This window comes from Podarcis vaucheri (assembly GCF_965113315.1).
Source record: "Podarcis vaucheri genome assembly, chromosome: 13".
NCBI classification, from domain to species: domain Eukaryota; kingdom Metazoa; phylum Chordata; class Lepidosauria; order Squamata; family Lacertidae; genus Podarcis; species Podarcis vaucheri.
In genome coordinates, this window is record NC_138751.1 from 16,139,714 (window position 1) to 16,158,538 (window position 18,825).

The 18,825-nt window shown below is 47.0% G+C and overlaps 1 protein-coding gene across 2 annotated transcripts; it reads left to right on the forward strand.

Moving 5' to 3' along the window:
- The first annotated feature begins 10,732 nt into the window (after nucleotides 1-10,732).
- LOC309517127 (uncharacterized protein) lies at nucleotides 10,733-18,636 on the forward strand. 2 transcript variants are annotated; one of them, XM_082196195.1, is made up of 6 exons: nucleotides 10,733-13,781; nucleotides 14,298-14,594; nucleotides 14,956-15,109; nucleotides 15,878-16,167; nucleotides 16,534-16,851; nucleotides 18,393-18,636. In XM_082196195.1, the coding sequence occupies exons 1-6, from the start codon at nucleotides 13,490-13,492 to the stop codon at nucleotides 18,542-18,544; spliced, it is 1,503 nt and encodes a 500-aa protein (XP_082052321.1). In that variant the 5' UTR covers nucleotides 10,733-13,489; the 3' UTR covers nucleotides 18,545-18,636. The 2 variants fall into 2 exon arrangements, with proteins under 2 accessions (XP_082052321.1, XP_082052322.1); XM_082196196.1 differs by having other exon boundaries at nucleotides 18,396-18,636.
- Nucleotides 18,637-18,825: the final 189 nt, after the last annotated feature.

An 18,825-nucleotide genomic window follows, 5' to 3' on the forward strand; every position in this document is an offset into this window, starting at 1 on the left:
TCAGTTTTCTTTCGACGACGCACGGCCTGTTGAGTTTTTCTTTGAAACTGATAGCGCCCTGAGCACGCAGAGGCAGCGGGAAAGGGCTTGGGGGGGAGAGAGAGACGGATGCCGCGGAGCAGCGCGCGGCTGCGGGGTGTAGTTGTTGCTGCAGCAGAACAGCTCACCCCCAACTCAGGCTTGCTCATAGTGGGGGTTCTACAGATGGTAACCTTGCTTCCCTTCCTGTTTATTATTATTACTCTCTCAGTTATCATGATAATTTCATGTAATTGTCTACAGGAATGCAATGTATTCTGTAATGCATTACCTTGCAATGAAAACAATATTAATAAACATATATTTTAAAAGTTCTACCACTTTAAAAAATCCATTAGTCTTCGACTTCTCTCTGGAAGAACAGACTGTTTTCAGGGACAAAATAAAAATGTTCCTTCCAGTTGCACCTTAGAGACCAACTAAGTGTTTTCAGGGAGACACACAAGTCCTTTTCAGAGTGCCTTGATTGGTTGGGTGATGTGGAGAAATTCAGGATGGTTGATCTACTGATGTACCACTCTAGATCCTTCCATGGTTCCTTCCAAGTCTCCTAGTTAAGGACATTTATCTTCACTTCTACAGAACTGCAACAAGCAATACAGATGCGAGAGTTCAGAATTTTAAATGGACAAAGAAACAAAAGGTTTAGAGATCTTCGAAATGCAGGCAGACGTCATCCAGATATATATCCCTTTGCAGACTGTGGGTTTAACCACATGGGCATTTAATGTGTATTTTAAGCTAGGTGTGTCTCAGTTCTTTGGGTGTTGTCCACTTGAGGTTCTACCTCTCCAACAGCTTTTTCCACAGTAAATTATTTTCTTCCCAAATCAGGGAAAATCTAGTAAGGGAAGTGTATCAAATATAAAATTGTTGCCTGACTGTGAATATCACAGAGTTCATTGTGTGGGTGGGTGGTTTCTGGTGACATTTTTTGTGGCGCCATTTATCTCTCTGCTCTCTAGGTCCGTTGTGTTTTCATGTGAGCTACATATCATAGAATTATGAGGCTCCTCTAGTGTCTAGTCCAACCTATGCAGCTGTCCCACACAGGGATCAAACCTGCAACCGTGGCATTATTGGCACCATGCTCTTTACCAACTGAGCTATCCAGGCTCAGTTAGTATATGCTGACAAGTCCTCACTCCTGTCAGCAGTCATGTGGCAGCATCCTACACTAACTGCAGCCTCTGGATAAAGTGTGAGGGATGCCCCACATTCTTCATCATCATCAACAACAACAACAATATATTTATATTTCCACAGCCACTTGGGGCGGCTACCAACAGAATATTAAAAACACGATAAAACATCAAATATTACAAACTACCCTAAACATGTCTTCTAAAAGTCAGATAGTTGTTTATTTCCTTGACATCTGATGGGAGGGTGTTCCACAGGGTGGGCACCACTACCGAGAAGGCCCTCTGCCTGGTTCCCTGTAACCTCACTTCTCGCAGAGTGTAGAGTGCATTGCAGTAACCCAGTCTTGAAGTTACCAATGCATGAACTACTGTGGCAAGGTTTCTCCGGTCCAGAAACGGCTTTAGCTGTTGAACCGGCCACAGTTGGTAAAAGGCATTTCCAGCCACTGAGGCTACCTGAGCCTCCAGTGACAGAGCTGGATGGAGAAGCACCTCCAAACTGTGAACCTGCTCCTTCAGCGGGAGTGCAACCTCATCCAGGGTAGGCAGCAGACAAATTTCTCAGGCGCAGGAGCTATTCACACTGTCTTTCCAGGATTCAAGCTCAGCTTGTTTTTCCTCAACCATTTAACCACTGTGTCCAGGCAATAGCCCAGAGACTGAGCAGCCTCTCAGATGTTCAGATGTTTCAGAGCAATAGAGCTGAGTGCCTTCAGCATACTGATGGCACCTCGGCCCGAAAATCCTAATGCCCACTCCCAGCAGCTTCATGTAGATATTAAATAGCACTAGATATAAGATTGGGGCCCCTGTGGCACCCCATAGCGTAGCTGCCAGGGGGTCGAAAGGCACTCGCCCAATGCTACTCTCTGGCTCGGTCCTGGCAGTAGGCTTGGAACTATGGTAATACAGTACCCCCGATTCTCATTCCCCAGGAGGAAATCATGGTTGATGATATCAAAAGCCAGCAAGTGATCAGGAAGCAGGAGCAAGGTAGCACTTCTGCTGTGTCACTCTCCGCAAAGCTCATTCGTCAGGGCAGCCAAGGCCGACTTGGGGGCTCATCCACATTTCTGCTTGTGCCATGATTAAACAGCACAGGTTTAAGCAGTTTCCCACTTGACCAGCGCTTTCTAGGCATGGAGCCAAGTAGTTTCCTACTTGGCACACTCCTTTCAAAGGGCAAGCCCCCTTTAGGTAGCGATAGAACAAATAGCAATCCAGGGAACACTCAAATTTCCATTTGCTCCGATTTGAGTGCTAAAAAGAGGTTTTTCCCAGGGGAGAGCAGCAGGAGAAAAGGAAGTGTGGATAAGCTTAGTTCTGTAGCCAGGACTGAACCCATATTGGAAAGGATCTCCGTAGTCCATATCCTTCAAGAATGCTTGCAGCTGTCCCACTACAGCCCTCTCCACCACCTCCCCCCAAAACGGGATATTTGCAACTTGCTGCTAGTTGTTCCATTCCAAACCATGGCTGTTTTCATCTCTCATGCTAATGAATATTGTCTGATTCATTTTGGAGGCTCTTGCAATTTAGGGTGTCTATCTTAAATCACTTTTTAGTTGTTGTTGTTGTTATTATTATTTATTGAATTTATATACCACCCTATACCTGGAGTTCTCAGGGTGGTTCATAGAACAAAATAAAAATAAACCAAAAATATATAATCAAAATAATAAAAACAACAACCCAATAATGCCCCCACCCAAAATACCCCCACATTTCAAGCTTATAGGTCTCTATGTGCATCAAAATCAACCAAAGGCCTGGTTAAAAAGGAACGTTTCTGCTCGGTGCCTAAAGGTGTATAATGAAGGCGCCAGGTGAACTTCCCTGAGGAGAGCATTCTCGTGTTGCCACCCTCCAGACCTCTCGAGGAGGAGGCAGACAAAGGAGGGCCTCAGAAGATGATCTCAGGGTCCGGGTAGGTTCATATGGAAGGAGGCGGTCCTTGAGGTATTGTGGTTCTGAGCTGTTAAGGCTTTATAGGTCAAAACCAGCACTTTGAATTGGGCCTGGAAACTAATTGGTAGCCAGTGTGGTCAGACCAGGATCGGTGTAACAAGCTCAAACTATCTTGCTCCAGTGAGCAACTAGGTGGGAGGTAGATATCGGATAATATGACTATCTGTATGTCTGACGTCATCCAAAATGTTGCTGCATGCCACCCCAATCTTTGAGGTGTACGAGATTCCTGGGGTCCCAGGCACTTACCCTGGGTTTAGCTTCCTTGCAAGGAGGGACAGCAGAGACTGCTGTCCTTATGACAGATGCTTTATTTACACGTATGTACAACCTGAGCCTACGATGGAGGGGCTCATAGCATTAACACCCCAAAAGGTCCTCCCATAGTCACAGCCTTAGATTTCAAACAGAAATCAATCATAGTTCTCACTCTCTGGCATCACACATCCTGCACTAGCTATTGTCTTTTTAAGTACCAGCCAGATGAGGAGAGAGAAAGGCTCGTCCATTTGCCCAGAGGGCACCATCACTTCTTTTGTTATACTAAGAATGATGGTCCTTAGGTGGGAGCGATGCCCAGTTCTGTCACAAAGAAACATGCCCGACTAGTTCAGCAATGGAATCAAATCCTCCATTACATTTCAATCCTCGGTGGATCCAGGACCCCAGGAATTACACAGGACTCAAGCATCATACAGGCTGGAAAATGCTGCCCCGCCCCCTTAGAGGAAGTAAAACTTTCTTCCTGTTCCTCTCTCTATTTCTTTGTGGAACATAGATTAGAGAACACATGTCTGAGCTCCTTCCTGAACCCAGACTCCATTTTAGAACTGACTTTGTAATTTTGTACTCAGTTAATTTGTCTACCTGCATTGCTTTTGCTGTGGCGCTCAGATCTATGACGAAGACCTTGTATTATGGAAGTAGTATACCTTTTAAAACTTGTGCAACATGTGGTCCAATTCATTGCCAGAGGGGTAGAGATGGGAGAGCACATTGTAAGTGCTTAATACTGGGATATTTAAAATGTCTAGCAACCTATATTTCCTGTGCTTTGCAAAGGCAGATACATAATTGTTCAGATATATAACCTGAACAAGATTCTGCGTGCTTTTTAAACTTCTGACTTATCATTTTAATGTTTATCTTATATTCTGCAAACTGCTTTTACAGCTAAGCAGTACAGTCTTACCTAGGTTCCCGAATGCCTTGCGAGTCTAATGTTTTGGCTCCCAAAAGCTGCAAACCCGGAAGTGAGTGTTCTGCTTTGTGAACGTTCTTTGGAACCTGAATGTCCAATGCAGCTTCCATGGCTTCCGATTGGCTGCAGGAAACAGTGCCTTGGTTTCCAAACGTTTTGGAAGTCAAATGGCCAAAGTGGAGAAAGAACTGTGCGGAATGAAAAGACAGGGGGACAAGCCTTCAGAAAAATACAGGTCTGAACTGAAGGGCAAATGGCTGGAACTGCGTAAACAGCAGAGTCAATGTGAACTCACCACTGGCTTGATGAAATTTGTTGCTGCCATCAGTCATTTGAAGTCTGCAGAGAAGCACTACTTCCTGAAATGGATGAAGTTCAACCTGGATCATATTGCTAGAGAGAACCTTTCCAAGTTACAGGCTGAGTATAAAGAGAAATGCAAAACCTCAGGAGATGATGTCCAGAAGACTGCAGAAATTGACCAACAGATATCTTCCTCTTCCTTGGGAGTTGAGCACTTCATGCGTGAGCTGGGGCAGGTCTATGAGGCAGAATGCTCAATGGTTAAGGAGGACAAAATAGCAAAACACAAAAGGCTTTGGAATCATCACTTTGGAAACGTATATTAAATTTTAATTCTCAAACGGAGTATATGCATATAATAAAAGATTTTGCTAACTCTTTGTTGTGCAAATGCACTTCATATATTGATGAAAAGCTCAGTTCTAAAGGAGATTATGATGAAACCTACTGCATTGACCTTTTGTGTATGATCAATGAAACGCTTCAACAGCCTGATGTTCAAAATCTTCATACAACCCCTGGCTTTGAAGTGGACCTTAAGCTCCACATCTTGGGAGAAACAGCTCATGCATTTCAAAGGAGACATGAAGAATTTGTTAAGGAAAATGATCCTCACATGTGCCTGGGAAAACTGAAACCACTATTTTGCAATTTTCAGAGATCTTTATCAGGAAAAAAGATGCCCATCAAATCCAAGCTAAAGATTTCTGTGAAATGTGTCTCCATCCTGCTATAGTGATTAATAATAATAATAATAATAATAATAATAATAATAATAATATTTTATTTATATCCCGCCCTCCCCAGCCGAAGCAGGGCTCAGGGCGGCTAACAACACTAAAATAGTGCAACATTATAAAAACATCATAAGAATTAATTAAAATCAAAATTGATGGCAACCATAAACTAAAGTATTGTAAAGATTGCCAAAGGAGGGAGTCAGACTGTGCCCTAACCAAAGGCCTGGTGGAACAGCTCTGTCTTGCAGGCCCTGCGGAAAGATGTCAAGTCCTGCAGGGCCCTTGTCTCTTGTGACAGAGCGTTCCACCAGGTTGGAGCCGCAGCCGAAAAAGCCCTGGCTCTAGTTGAGGCCAGCCTAACCTCTCTGTGGCCTGGGACCTTCAAGATGTTTTTATTTGAGGACCGTAAGTTCCTCTGTGGGGCATACCAGGAGAGGCGGTCCCATAGATACGAGGGTCCTAGGCCGTATAGGGCTTTGAAGGTTAAAACCAGCACCTTAAACCTGATCCTGTACTCCACCGGGAGCCAGTGCAGCTGGTATAGCACCGGATGAATGTGATCCCGCAGCGAAGACCCCATAAGGAGTCTCGCTGCGGCATTCTGCACCCGCTGGAGTTTCTGGGTCAGTCTCAAGGGCAGCCCCACGTAGAGCGAGTTACAATAATCCAGTCTGGAGGTGACCGTCGCGTGGATCACAGTGGCTAGGTCAGGGCGAGAGAGGTAAGGGGCCAACTGCTTAGCTTGGCGGAGATGAAAAAATGCCGCCTTTGTTATAGCTGCAATCTGCGCCTCCATGGAGAGGGAGGTATCGAAGATTACACCCAAACTCTTAACGGACGGTGCTGGCACTTATTGCACCCCCGCAAGAGATGGGAGTTGCCCCCTCAATCCCATATCGTCCCGTCCCAGCCAGAGGACCTCTGTCTTCGAAGGATTTAACTTCAACCGGCTCCCACGTAACCATCCAGCCACAGCTTCCAAGCATCTGATCAGTGTGTCTGGGGCCGAGTCAGGATGGCCATCCATCAACAGATAGAGTTGGGTGTCATCAGCATACTGATGGCAGCCCAGCCCAAAACTCCGGACAAGCTGGGCGAGGGGGCGCATAAAGATGTTAAAAAGCATCGGGGAGAGAATCGCACCCTGAGGCACTCCACACACCAAGGAGTGGCGGGATGACAGTTCCCCCCCAAGCGCCACCCTCTGTCCCCGACCAGAGAGAAATGAGCGCAGCCATTGAAGGACTGTGCCCTGGATCCCCACGTCGGCGAGGCGGTGGTCCAGAAGTTCGTGATCGACCATGTCGAAAGCTGCTGACAGATCTAGAAGAATCAGCAGCCCCGACCCGCCTTGATCCAGCTGTCTACGAAGATCATCTGTTAGGGCGACCAGAGCCGTCTCGGTCCCATGACCAGCGCGGAAGCCGGACTGGAATGGATCCAGAGCCAATGTTTCATCCAGAAACCTACCAAGCTGTTCAGCAACCGCTCTCTCAATCACCTTACCCAGGAATGGAAGATTCGAAACTGGACGGTAATTGGATAGATCTAAGGGATCTAATGATGTTTTCTTTAAGAGCGGACGCACCACTGCCTCCTTCAGTTCCCCTGGGAATGTCCCGGTGCCAAGGGACAAATTGATGATATCCCCCAGGGTGGCCCGCACCTCGTCTGGACATGCTCTAATCAGCCAAGACGGGCACGGGTCGAGAGGACAAGTGGTGGGCTTTCCAGCTCGGAGGAGTCTGTCCACATCGGCTGGGGATATCCGGTCAAAGTGGTCCAATACTGGACCCGAGGACAGTCGAGGGGCCTCCAGTTCCTCTATTGTATCCAAATTGGCAGGGAGGTCATGGCGGAGCGACAGGACCTTCTCCGCAAAAAAGCTCGCAAATGCCTCACAGCTGTGTGTCGAATTGTTATTTAAATTTGGCTGTCCTTCGAGGGACGTTAAAGACCGAATTATACTAAATAATTGTGCCGGGCGAGAGCTAGCGGATGCAATGGAGGCCGAGAAGTAGGACTTCTTAGCGGCCTTCACTGCCATCTCGTAGGTTTTCATAAAAACCCTATAAGATGTTCTTGAGGCTCCGTCACGGGCACCCCGCCATACTCGCTCTAGCCGTCTGAGGTCCCGCTTCATTTTCCGGAGCTCCTCAGTAAACCAGGGAGCCCGGTTTCTGCGGGGTCGCAGAGGGCACTTAGGTGCGATCTCATTGATGGCTGCCAGGAGCTGGGTATTCCAGTCCTCAACAAGCTCAGTCAATGAGTCGCCAGGGGGAGAAAGGTCCCGCAAGGCTTGACGGAATCTATCAGGGTCCATCAGCCTCCGCGGGCGAGCCCAAATCGGCTCACCACCTAAGCAGGGTGGGGGTGGAACATCAATCCTGGCTTTCATAGCATAGTGATCAGACCATGGCACCTTCATCGAAGGAAACATGATCACATCTATACCGACGCCAAAGATCAGATCCAGCGTGTGGCCTGCTTGATGTGTGGGGCCCGAAACAAACTGAGAGAGCCCTAGTGTCGCCATGGAAGACACCAGGTCCAGAGCCTGTGAGGAGGGAGTGGCATCGGCATGGATGTTGAAGTCCCCCAATACCAATAGGTTAGGGAACTCCAAGGCCCAGCCGGCCACCACCTCCAGCAGGCCTGACAGGGTGGCTGCTGGTGCGCTAGGTGGCCGGTACACCAGCCAGACAGCCAAGCTCACCTCGGAGCCCCACACTAGGCCAACACATTCAATGCCGGGGATCGATGGCGGTAGTAGAGCCCTGAAAGAACAATCTTCCCGGATTAATAATGCCACCCCTCCCCCCGGCCCACAGTCTGTGACTGGTGGAGGACGGAAAAACCCGGGGGCGCCATCTCTCGTAAGGTAACAGTATCCCCTTCGCGCACCCAGGTCTCCGTCACACAAGCCAGGTCGACCCCCTGCGAGATGATGAAATCTCGCAGGGTGGCGGTTTTGTTGCCTATAGACCTGGCATTGCACAGCACCAGTGACGGAGGTGAGTAATCCTTTCTCACCCTACCCTCATCTCTCGGGATGGGGCACAGATTGGAAGGGGTACGAGCATATCCGTATCTCGATCCCCTTCGCCTATGCCATCTGCCCCCACCGCCATACCTCCCTCGCCCCTCCACAGTAGGAATCCCAAGCCTCATACTCGCCTCCATTTACAAAGTATAAAAGCAAGCAAACAAACAAACAAAACAACAACAGCAACAAAAACAATTACACCAAAACAAAGCCAATCCCCACCCCACTCAACAAACCATCCCACCCCAACCCAAAATAAAACAAAACAAAATAAAAATACATGGATAAAAAACCACCGTTTCTGGTGGTACAACAAAGTAAAAAGTAAAAACACTATTAAAACACTTTAAAATATATAACACGCTTAAACATTTGCTGCCACAGCAGCAGTGTCCTTAGAATTGTGGCGGTGGTGAGTATGGGGCCCGCCCCCAGGCCCAAGGTGGAGAATAGGCTTGCAGGGGGAGCGGTCCTCCCCAAGACTCACTGGCAGAACAACAGCAGCGATGTCACGAGGCAGGGACGCGGACTTATAAAAAATATTGGGGGGGCCCGGGAAAGCTCATGAATAATAAATAAGCTCATGAATATGCAAATAAAGTGGCGCCACCCCCTCGTGAGCGAATAGGGGAGAGCGTGCTGCGCCTATTAATCAGCTCCGGAACAGCTGATATGCGGGAAACGTGGGGCTAGCCGGAGAAGAGAGGGCGAGCCCCCTCCGCTCCGGCCCTAAATAGGGCAAGCCACGCCCCCCCCCAGCCAGTGTGGCCGGTCGGGATTCCCCTGTTCTCGCAGGGGCTGAAACCGGCAGTGCCTTGGGAGTGGCGGTGGTGCTGCGAAGCAGCGAGGCAGGAGCCCCCGCCCCCGGGGATTCCCTAATATCGCGGGGGGCGGCCGGGGCTCTCCGACTAGGGCGCGCAGCTGACTGGCTGGCTGGCAAGGGAGCAGGTGGGGAGGAGGCGGGGGACAGTGGCGGCGCTCTGCTGGAAGGGCGCCCGAGATTATTGGGGGGGCTGAGCCCCCCCAAAAATTTTTTTGAGGGGGCTCGAGCCCCCTCAGGCCCCATGGAGTCGGCGCCTATGTCATGAGGCCTCCTTGGAGCCTTATATGCTGAGGTGGAGTATGGGCCTGCCCCCAGGCCCAAGATGGAAAATGGGCTTGTGGGGGGGGCGGTCCTCCCCAAGACTCACCGGCAAAGCGGCAGCAGCGATGTCCCGAGGCCTCCTTGGAGCCTTATATGCTGAGGTGGAGTATGGGGCCTGCCCCCAGGCCCAAGATGGAAAATGGGCTTGTGGGGGGGGGCGGTCCTCCCCAAGACTCACCGGCAAAGCGGCAGCAGCGATGTCCCGAGGCCTCCTTGGAGCCTTATATGCTGAGGTGGAGTATGGGGCCTGCCCCCAGGCCCAAGATGGAAAATGTCAACAATAGACTTGGAGTGGAAATGGTGGACAACTTTCACAATAGTGAGCAGTCTACTGACTTGGCTCTCGGAGTTTTTTCCAGTTTACTATCCTGAAGGATCTGTTAAATGAATGGGATTTTGACCAATATGTTGAATGCATCGCAACCTATGAAAAGTTTGTCAAGAGTTGGATATTGAAAAAAATGGTGGATTACTATACAAAAAATGAGGATCTGAAGAATCTGGAGGTAAACATTTTCTCTGCAATACTAGACAAAATTAGAAAAACATTGAAGAAGCTGAAGCATCAAGGTGCTGCGACAATCTCAGAATTTGTGGAGGATTTTCCCCAGGAAATGCAGAAAGAGTTAGTCATTCCTAAGGATAGTTTAGTGGGGACACACATGAAACAGGCATTTGATCCTGGCCACTTTTTTGCTTTTGTTGAAAGCTTCCTTCCTAATTTGCAAAAACAAATATTAAGCAGATTTAGAGACTTGGATATCAAATCCAAACTCTCCGAACTCCCTGTGAAGCCCCAAGACGAAATCTTCAAGCAAACGTTTGGCTGTGGGAAGCAGTGTCCTTTCTGTAAAGTCCCCTGTGAAGCTGGAGGGAGCACTCATCAGGAGTATTTTGCAACAATCCATCGGCCTCAAGGATTAGGAAGATTCAGATATTTAAATTCAGGCATGTTCTCTGTGCTCCACCGATGTGTCCACCGATCAAATGTTCCAAAATCAGGACACAAATTGGGAAAGTCATCCATACAAAGAGTACCGTACATATTATCCAGACTGGCATATCCAACCTGACCCCAGTATCAAAGCTTCTGATTACTGGAAGTACATTTTCAAAATGTTCAATTTTATTAAATGTAAACAATTTTATTAAACGTATGCCATTTTTGTATGAAAATCTCAGATGTTATGCACAGCTGCCAAACATAATATAACTCTGTGCATAATATGACAAGGTTGCGTGTTGAAATTAGCAGAACAATGATGTGTTTTCATTTTTCACATTATGGTAAAAGTGTAAACGCCTTGTGCTAAAGAAGTCCTAGTCAGTAGCCATACGCATTCCTAGTTGTCTATAACCGCTTAATTATATGATATATACCTTTTGGGGTAGTGAGGGACTTTTTTACTCTACAGCATTCAGGTATGTGATTGTATCCATGATTATTTGCTGCCCCTATATTTTGTAATTCACAGCCTAAAGCAGCACATATATTCTTTGTCTTTCTTTTCCAAGTGTAATAAACCAATCTTTCACTCTTTCCTGGTGTAACTAACTCTTTATTGGGTATAAGGGTTGAAGGTATTAAGGCATTTTAATGAGTAAACACCCTGACTCTGTGCCAAAAGTTACATTCCTATTTTAGGTCCATGCTGGACAAACATGTGGGTTCAGACATGCACATTGTAACACACATCTGTGGGCAACTTTTAGGGCAACATTTTTTGCTGAAATTTGAATTCTATGGAATTCAAGTGGGTAATACAATGAAGTACAATATAATAAAAGAAGCAATAAAACTAAAATATTAGCTATTTATATACTGATGTTTCCTCTGAGAATTTCAAGGTGACATACATGGGTGTCCCCTTCCCATTTTATCCTCACAACAACCCTGTGAGGTAGGTTAGGCGGAGGGACAGTGGCTGGCCCAGGGGCACCCAGTGAGCCTTGTGACTGAGTAGGGAGTCGAGTCCTGGTCTCCTATGCACCATTCCAATGCTCTAACCTTTACACCACAATGGTTCTCGGCACATACAGCATCTAGGGAAAAGGTAAAGGACCCCTGGACGGTTAAGTCCAGTCAAAGGCAACCATGAGGTGTGGTGCTCATCTCGCTTTCAGGCCGAGGGAACTGATGTTTGTCCGCAAACAGCTTCCCAGGTCATGTGGCCAGCATGACAAAACCACTTCTGGCACAACGGGACACAGTGACGGAAGCCAGAGCGCACAGAAATGCTGTTTACAGCATCTAGCACATCACAACTGCTGCAACAGGCATCAAGTGATTTACCAAGAACATCAGAAATTGTTAAATGGTCTGTGACGGGGGGAAGTTTGACAACCAGGGATTTAAAGCATACAATTTCTGACCTGCTCTCAGGAACAGGTGATATCCCCACAAAATTCTGAGCACTGCCACACCCTCAAAGCAGCTGGAGAGCATGATTTTGCACAACGTGCAAGCTTCTCAATCTGCGGAGAACTGATAAATTTGCAAAAGATCACAAAGGGTTTGTCTCAAGCTCTTAACCCATCTAGTTCTCTGATTTACGATAAACTCTGTGCTTGTTGTAGCCACAGCATCAGCATCCCCCATGGTACAAGGCTGCCTTTCTGTCTGATTGCCCTCCACTGGTTCAGGTAGCATTGCAAGAGCTGTTGCTTATCTCCCAACACAAACACCGGGAGATACAGTCTCCCAAGTACATACTGTAGGATCCAGACCAGCCTTTGTCCACTTGGTGCCTTCCAGATGTGTTGGACCACAGCTCCCATCAGCCACAACCAAAATCAAACTCAGTAAGTAAAGCCCTCAGGATTCTTCGGAGGAAGTTCGGTGTCAATGTAAGAAATGTTTCCTGTTTTACCATTGAAAAAAATCCCCTGCCAGTGGATATAGATACAAAGTGGCAATGACAGTCCTGCAGCTCAGTCCAGTGTCCAGCAACTGGGTGGGCAATGAGAAGAAAGCAGACCCTGCAAGTGTCCCTGTTTTCCAGGGACAGCCCTAAATTTACAGAATCCTGTCCCAGTTTCTGATTTGATCTGGGAATGTCCCGCTTTTCCTTAAAGGTAAAGGGACCCCTGAGCATTAGGTCCAGTCATAATCGACTCTGGGGTTGCAGCGCTCATCTCGCTTTATTGGCCAAGGGAGCTGGCGTACAGCTTACGGGTCATGTGGCCAGCATGACTAAGCCGCTTCTGGCGAACCAGAGCAGCGTACAGAAACGCTGTTTACCTTCCCGTCAGAGCGGTACCTATTTATCTACTTGCACTTTGAGGTGCTTTCGAACTGCTAGGTTGGCAGGAGCTGGGACAGAGCAACGGGAGCTCACCCCGTCACGGGGATTTGAACCGGCGACCTGATCGCCAAGTCCTAGGCTCTGTGGTTTAACCCACAGTGCCACCCGCGTCCTTAGTATGTCTCCATTTTCATCGGAGAAATGTCGGAGGGTACGGGAAAGTACGACAACCCTGCGATGTAGTCCGTGGTTTATACGACGGGGTTAGCCGCTGGGGGCTAAACCTGCTTTGGATTTCCAGGCTGCAACAAGAAGAAAGCCCGTCTCCTTCAACTCGACGCCTCGCTGCCCAAATCCGCCGTTCCGCTTCCTGCTGCACCGGCTTGCCTGGGGCGCGATTTCTTCCTCGGTTTACACCACTGCCAGCCCGCTTCACTTTTACCCTTCCGGGACAGAGGGAGGGGGGGAGGAGGGAACTGAAAGCGAAAGCGGATCCTTGCCTTTAACAGACGGCGCCCCACCCGCCGCCTTTGGCCCACGGCGGGGTTTCAAGCTCCTGCCTTCTTCCCCCCATCCCCCCGCAGCCGTCGGGGGCAAGTTTAGCAGCGGAGTCGGACTTCTCTTTGCCCCCTTTCTCCTCGGGGAAGGAGAGAACGCGATGGCGGAGGAGAGGAAGAGGACCGTCCGCGACCGCCTGGCGGACGCCCTGGAGGACTTGAAGGAGTACGATCTGAAGCAATTCAAGTTCCATCTGAACGCGCTCCCGGCCGAGGAGGGCTATAGTAGCATCCCCAAGGGGCGGCTGCAGAAGGCGGATCGCTTGGACCTGTGCCGCCTGCTTCTCGGCTACTACGCTGAGGATGGCGCTGTGGAGGTGACGCTCAAGGTGCTGGGATGCATCAACCGAAGAGACCTGCGGGAGAGGCTCCTGCAAGTCAAAGGCGGTGGTGGTAAGGAGAGGGGCGGGGGGTCGCAGAAGCACAGTGGGCCGGGTGGGGGTCGTGGGGGGGGGTCTTAGTGGTGGGGAAAATCTGCTCTGGTGAGTCCAGATCATCTCGTCTGAAAGTGGGACAGGCTAAAGCAGGAGAGTTGGGGATTTTACCTGGCCCAGGTGTATCCCTCTTCCTTGCTGCAGGTGAAGGTGGATAAAAACTCCTAAATCAACAGGCTGGCATAGGACTTAACCTTTCTTTCACTTCACCTACCAGATTAATTTTGTTCTATAATCTCCACATTTTTATTTTTATTAATAATTTTATTAACAGTTTTATTAAATACTTTAAAAAATAATTTTATTAACAATTTTATTAAATACTTTAATAATACTTTTATTAATAATTTTATTTATAAGTTTTTTTCTTATGGATTATAATCCAGCAGTTCCTACAGGGGGAATTCTGTGCTGCTGTTTGGTTTTTTTAATCGGAGACCCTTTTCGATGTGAACTTTTCTTCTAATGTTCCCAGCGCTCCTCGATGGCTGCTTTGGTCTGAGGCAATGGCAGCGAGAAATCAGAAACATTGGTGGAAGAGCGCATCCTCCCTTTGAGAGAGATGTTGCTTCACTTCGTTCTTTGAGAGATCCTTCCTTCTCTCTCCGGCTCTTCACTTCATTTGACAGCTGTGGGGTGGGAGACTTCAGGTTTGCATCGACCAGAACCAAAACAGTCAGTGGCAAAAGCATTACTAGAAGGAGGATGGTTGAAAATGGACAAGAAAGAGTAGAAGTTGAAGTTGACCAGTCAAGTACTTTAGCTATAAATGGTAAGAAGTGGTTTCTCCTTTTAAATAACTAGTTAGTAAATGTAGATGTTTAACATAAATGTTGAATGAACACCAATTTGAGCATTTCATTGGAACATTTTGGAAAGACTTCAAATGGCAGCTAAGGTAAAGTATTTATAAACAGCTCATTTGCACTAATGATACCAGTTTTCACCTTAATTGCCGGGGGATTAAGTTTTCCACCTGCTGAGATTATCTGTTTTTTTCCACTTCCTTTTTATATTACATGATTGCAGGTGAAAAGCAATCTTGTGTGGGCATTGGGCACTGAATTTGTTTTCTGTGAGTATCTACCTGCACAGGAAATATTCTTGAGTAAGGCTTTTTTTCCTATCAACAGGATCATCTGCAACCATCGGAGAGACAGAGGCCATTGCCAGTTGCAAGAACTTAAAAATCAAGGTTACTGAAGTGTTGGATGGAGAGTTATCTCATTTGGTAGAGACAAAAGACAATATGGCAGGAAAGGTTTCGTCAGAAAAAAACACCAGGAGGTAATCTCAGTGCTTAAGCAATGGACGGTTCTTGTTGCCAAGAACCACACAACTTTATTGCGCTCCTTGCTCCATGCCACACTTACACATCAGCTACCGCTGCAACACTGTCCCTCTCTGTTCGTGTTTTGTATTAAGTAGAATAAGGCGCAAGCTGAGTGTGAAATGGGAATTGGAGAAGAAATTATAGGAGATGGGTAAAAATACTTTGAGAGGCACGTGGAGGTGAGACAGAAAAGAAAATAGAAAAGAATAACTTTCTTCACTTAGAATCACTGGGCTATATTCAACTAAGTTCTACTCAGAGTAAACCTATTGTAATTTCCAAACCTAAATTAATTATATCCATGAGTTTCTATGGGCCTGTTTTGACCCATTGAGACTAGCGTTGGCTATAATAACCCTCTGGATCCACAAATTCTGCCTAAAACGGGGACGCTGTCACAATACAGAGCAGATACCTATCTGATGGAAACTGAGCCGCAAGGAAAATGCAGCAGCAAATAATTTCGTCATTTTTGAAGCTGGAATAGATATAATGCCGGTAATAGCATGCTAATTACAGTGAATTCTGCCTCAATCTGCCGCTATTTAGTTGTTGGCATATCCCTGGGGATAAAAAGCTTGAGAAAGTGTAGGTTTCATGCTGACATCATGGCCTCTACCTCCAGCCAGCATCACACAGAGTTGTTGGTTTTGCAGTAGACTGAGACTGTTCCCCTTTCTGCCTAACTTTGACATTTCTTCTGCTTTGCCATTTTGTTGCAGAAGGAGTACAGTGGCGAAGACCACGCACAGCCGTCTTTTGGGCACCCTGGAGAACTTGGCAAATTACAATTTGAGGAAATTCAAGTACTATCTCAACTCACTCCCAATCAAGGAGGGCTACAGCAACATCCCCAGAGGGCGATTGGAGAAGGCAGATCCCATTGACCTGACCCAGCTGCTGCTTGGCTACTACAATGAGCATTATGCTGTGGAGGTGGTCCTCACGGTGTTGAAATCCATCAACCAAAGAGATCTGGAGAGGAATCTTCTCGCTATCACAGAGAATGATGGTAAGGAGAGCGGAGTCCTGGGTGCACACTGAGCTGCTGGGTGTGGGAAGTCTGAGAGGTGAAGGAAAACTATTCTTGGTAGTCCAGAGCATCTCATCTGAAAGAGGATCTTTCAGAGTTTCGGAGAAAGAAGGAGTTTTTGTTTCTTACCTGGTCCAGGTGCATCAGAACTCTGTATTACAATACACCAACAGCCTCTGAGTCAGTATTTTTCATATTTGTTTTCCCCTCACCTCCCCTTTGATTTTGTTTCATAGTGCCAGTGTAGGCAAAAAATCCTATTTTAGGGAAGGATTTAATTTTTTTAGACCCACCTTAATGATGTCTATAGAGAGCGTTTTCATTATGATTTTTGTTGTTCCCCAGGCCTCTTCGATGGCTGGTGTGGTCATGGACAATGGCAGTGTGGAAACAGAAATGGAGATGGAAGTGGATCCTGTAGATTTCCTTCCTTTGGGAGGGATTTCGCTTCGCTTCGCCATTTGAGACAAGGGGGTCTTATTTCATTCTCTCTCACGCTCTCTGCATCATTTGATGCTCTTGGGGCAGGAGATTTCAAGTGTGTATCCACTTCAATCGAAATGGTTGATGGCAGAAAACGCATCAGAAAGAGAATGATTGAGAACGGACAAGAAAATGAAGAAGTTGAAGACATTGACCAATTAAACCCTTTGGCTATAACTGGTAAGACACAGTTCTACTTTTAAATAGCCAGTTATTCAGCACATGCCTTTGTCAGAAGTGTTCAGACTTACAATGAGTCCTATTTGGAGCGTCTAGTAGGGACGTTTTTGAAAAAATTAAACACTTTCATTATATACGGCTTCCATCAGCTGTTTGGAACAATTGGACAGAAGTGAAATATTTTTGTGCTAGGCCACTGCACTTATAATGTTTCTCATGGTGCATTTGTGGTTTGAACAGCTTAGCAGCACTATTTGTGCATACTTAAAAAGGTAAAGGGACCCCTGACCATTAGGTCCAGGCGTGACTGACTCTGGGGTTGCGGTGCTCATCTCGCTTTACTGGCCGAGGGAGCCGGCGTACAGCTTCCGGGTCATGTGGCCAGCATGACTAAGCCGCTTCTGGCGAACCAGAGCAGCACACAGAAACACCGTTTACCTTCCTGCTGGAGCGGTACCTATTTATCTACAAGCACTTTTGAACTGCTAGGTTGGCAGGAGCAGGGACCGAGCAACGGGGGCTCACCTCGTTGCTGGGATTCGAACCGCCGACCTTCTGATCGGCAAGCCCTAGGCTCTGTGGTTTAACCCACAGCGCCACCCACTTACTTTGAGATAAATCTGCTCAGTTTAATGGGGCCTTCTCTCAAACGACTTTGGATAGGATGAAAGCCTTGCAAAAGTGTTTTATGGTTTTTTACAGAGATGTTTAAGGTCAAGTGTGTTCCTGAGGAAAAACATTATTCGATAAAGTGCTTAGGAAGGGCAATAGTCTTGAATTACAATGCTCTTTCTGGAATACTGTCACTTCCATAGCTCTCCCTGTATCCTTCCTTTCTTTTTGCTGCTTACTGGGCTCTTGAGAAGGTTTTGCCTCCTTCCCAGAGGCTAGCAGGCAAGGCAGAAGACTAAAAAAAAAAACTCTCCACAGCGGGAAAGCCCGGGGGGGTGCAGGTGGGGGGAAGAATAAATAAATTGAGAGCAGGGAATGGCTGCTTCCCCCTTCCATTTATTTATCCCCACACACACCTGCATAAGGTTGAGATCACATAAGTAAAGTGAGCATAAGTTGCAGACCTAATGTATGAAAATGAAAAGCAAAACTTAAAAAAGAAGAAGCGTATTTTGGGGATAGACAGTGGGCAGTGTTCAGTTGTGTTCCTTGCTGTACATATTTTGGGGGCTGTGTAAAGCAATGAAGAGGGGGAACCTCATCAACTTTACAGCCCTACAGACTCAAGTCCATATAAGTCTACACTACAGCATAAAAGTTTACAACATGTGTTTAGTCAAAAGCAGAGTGTTCAGCCTCATAAGGAGACTTGAGTGTACTAAGCGTATATCCGAAACATATTAACCAGCTTACTCTAGCACACACAAGAAGTATGGAGAGATAGGCCATCGTTCAAGTAAGGCTGCAATCCTAACTCCTCTAACTTTAGAGGGAGGCCCACTGAATTCAGTAGGATCTACTTCTGAGCAGACCGGTTAGGATGGCACTGTAAGTCTGGTTTATCTCTGCACTCTCTCAATTTCTCTCAGGAGGGTCACCTGCAATCATGAGATTTCCAGAGGCAGCTGCAAATTTCCAGAATTTAAGAAATGAGTTCTCCCATGTGCTAGCAGGAGATGTACCTGTAATTGAAGAGGAAGATCTGGGGAGAGAAGTTTTATCAGGAGCTGCCGAAAGGTGATCTCTGTGCTTAAGCAATGAGTTAAAGAGTTGTCAATCATCACACCTTGTTAAAGACTATGCCTACAGCAAAGCTCAGGTGTCTGCCATTCTCTCTCCGGTGCTTTTGCACTGTGGAGAAAGTGGATAGACAAAATGCGGTTCTTAATTTGGGCTTGTATAGCACCCTCAGTACGCATGATAATTTACGGAGGCCAAGAGGAACTTACAATCTATAATTTAATACATGTGGCATAGCTGGGATGGGAGAGTACAGAATAAGAATGCACATCCATTTCATTT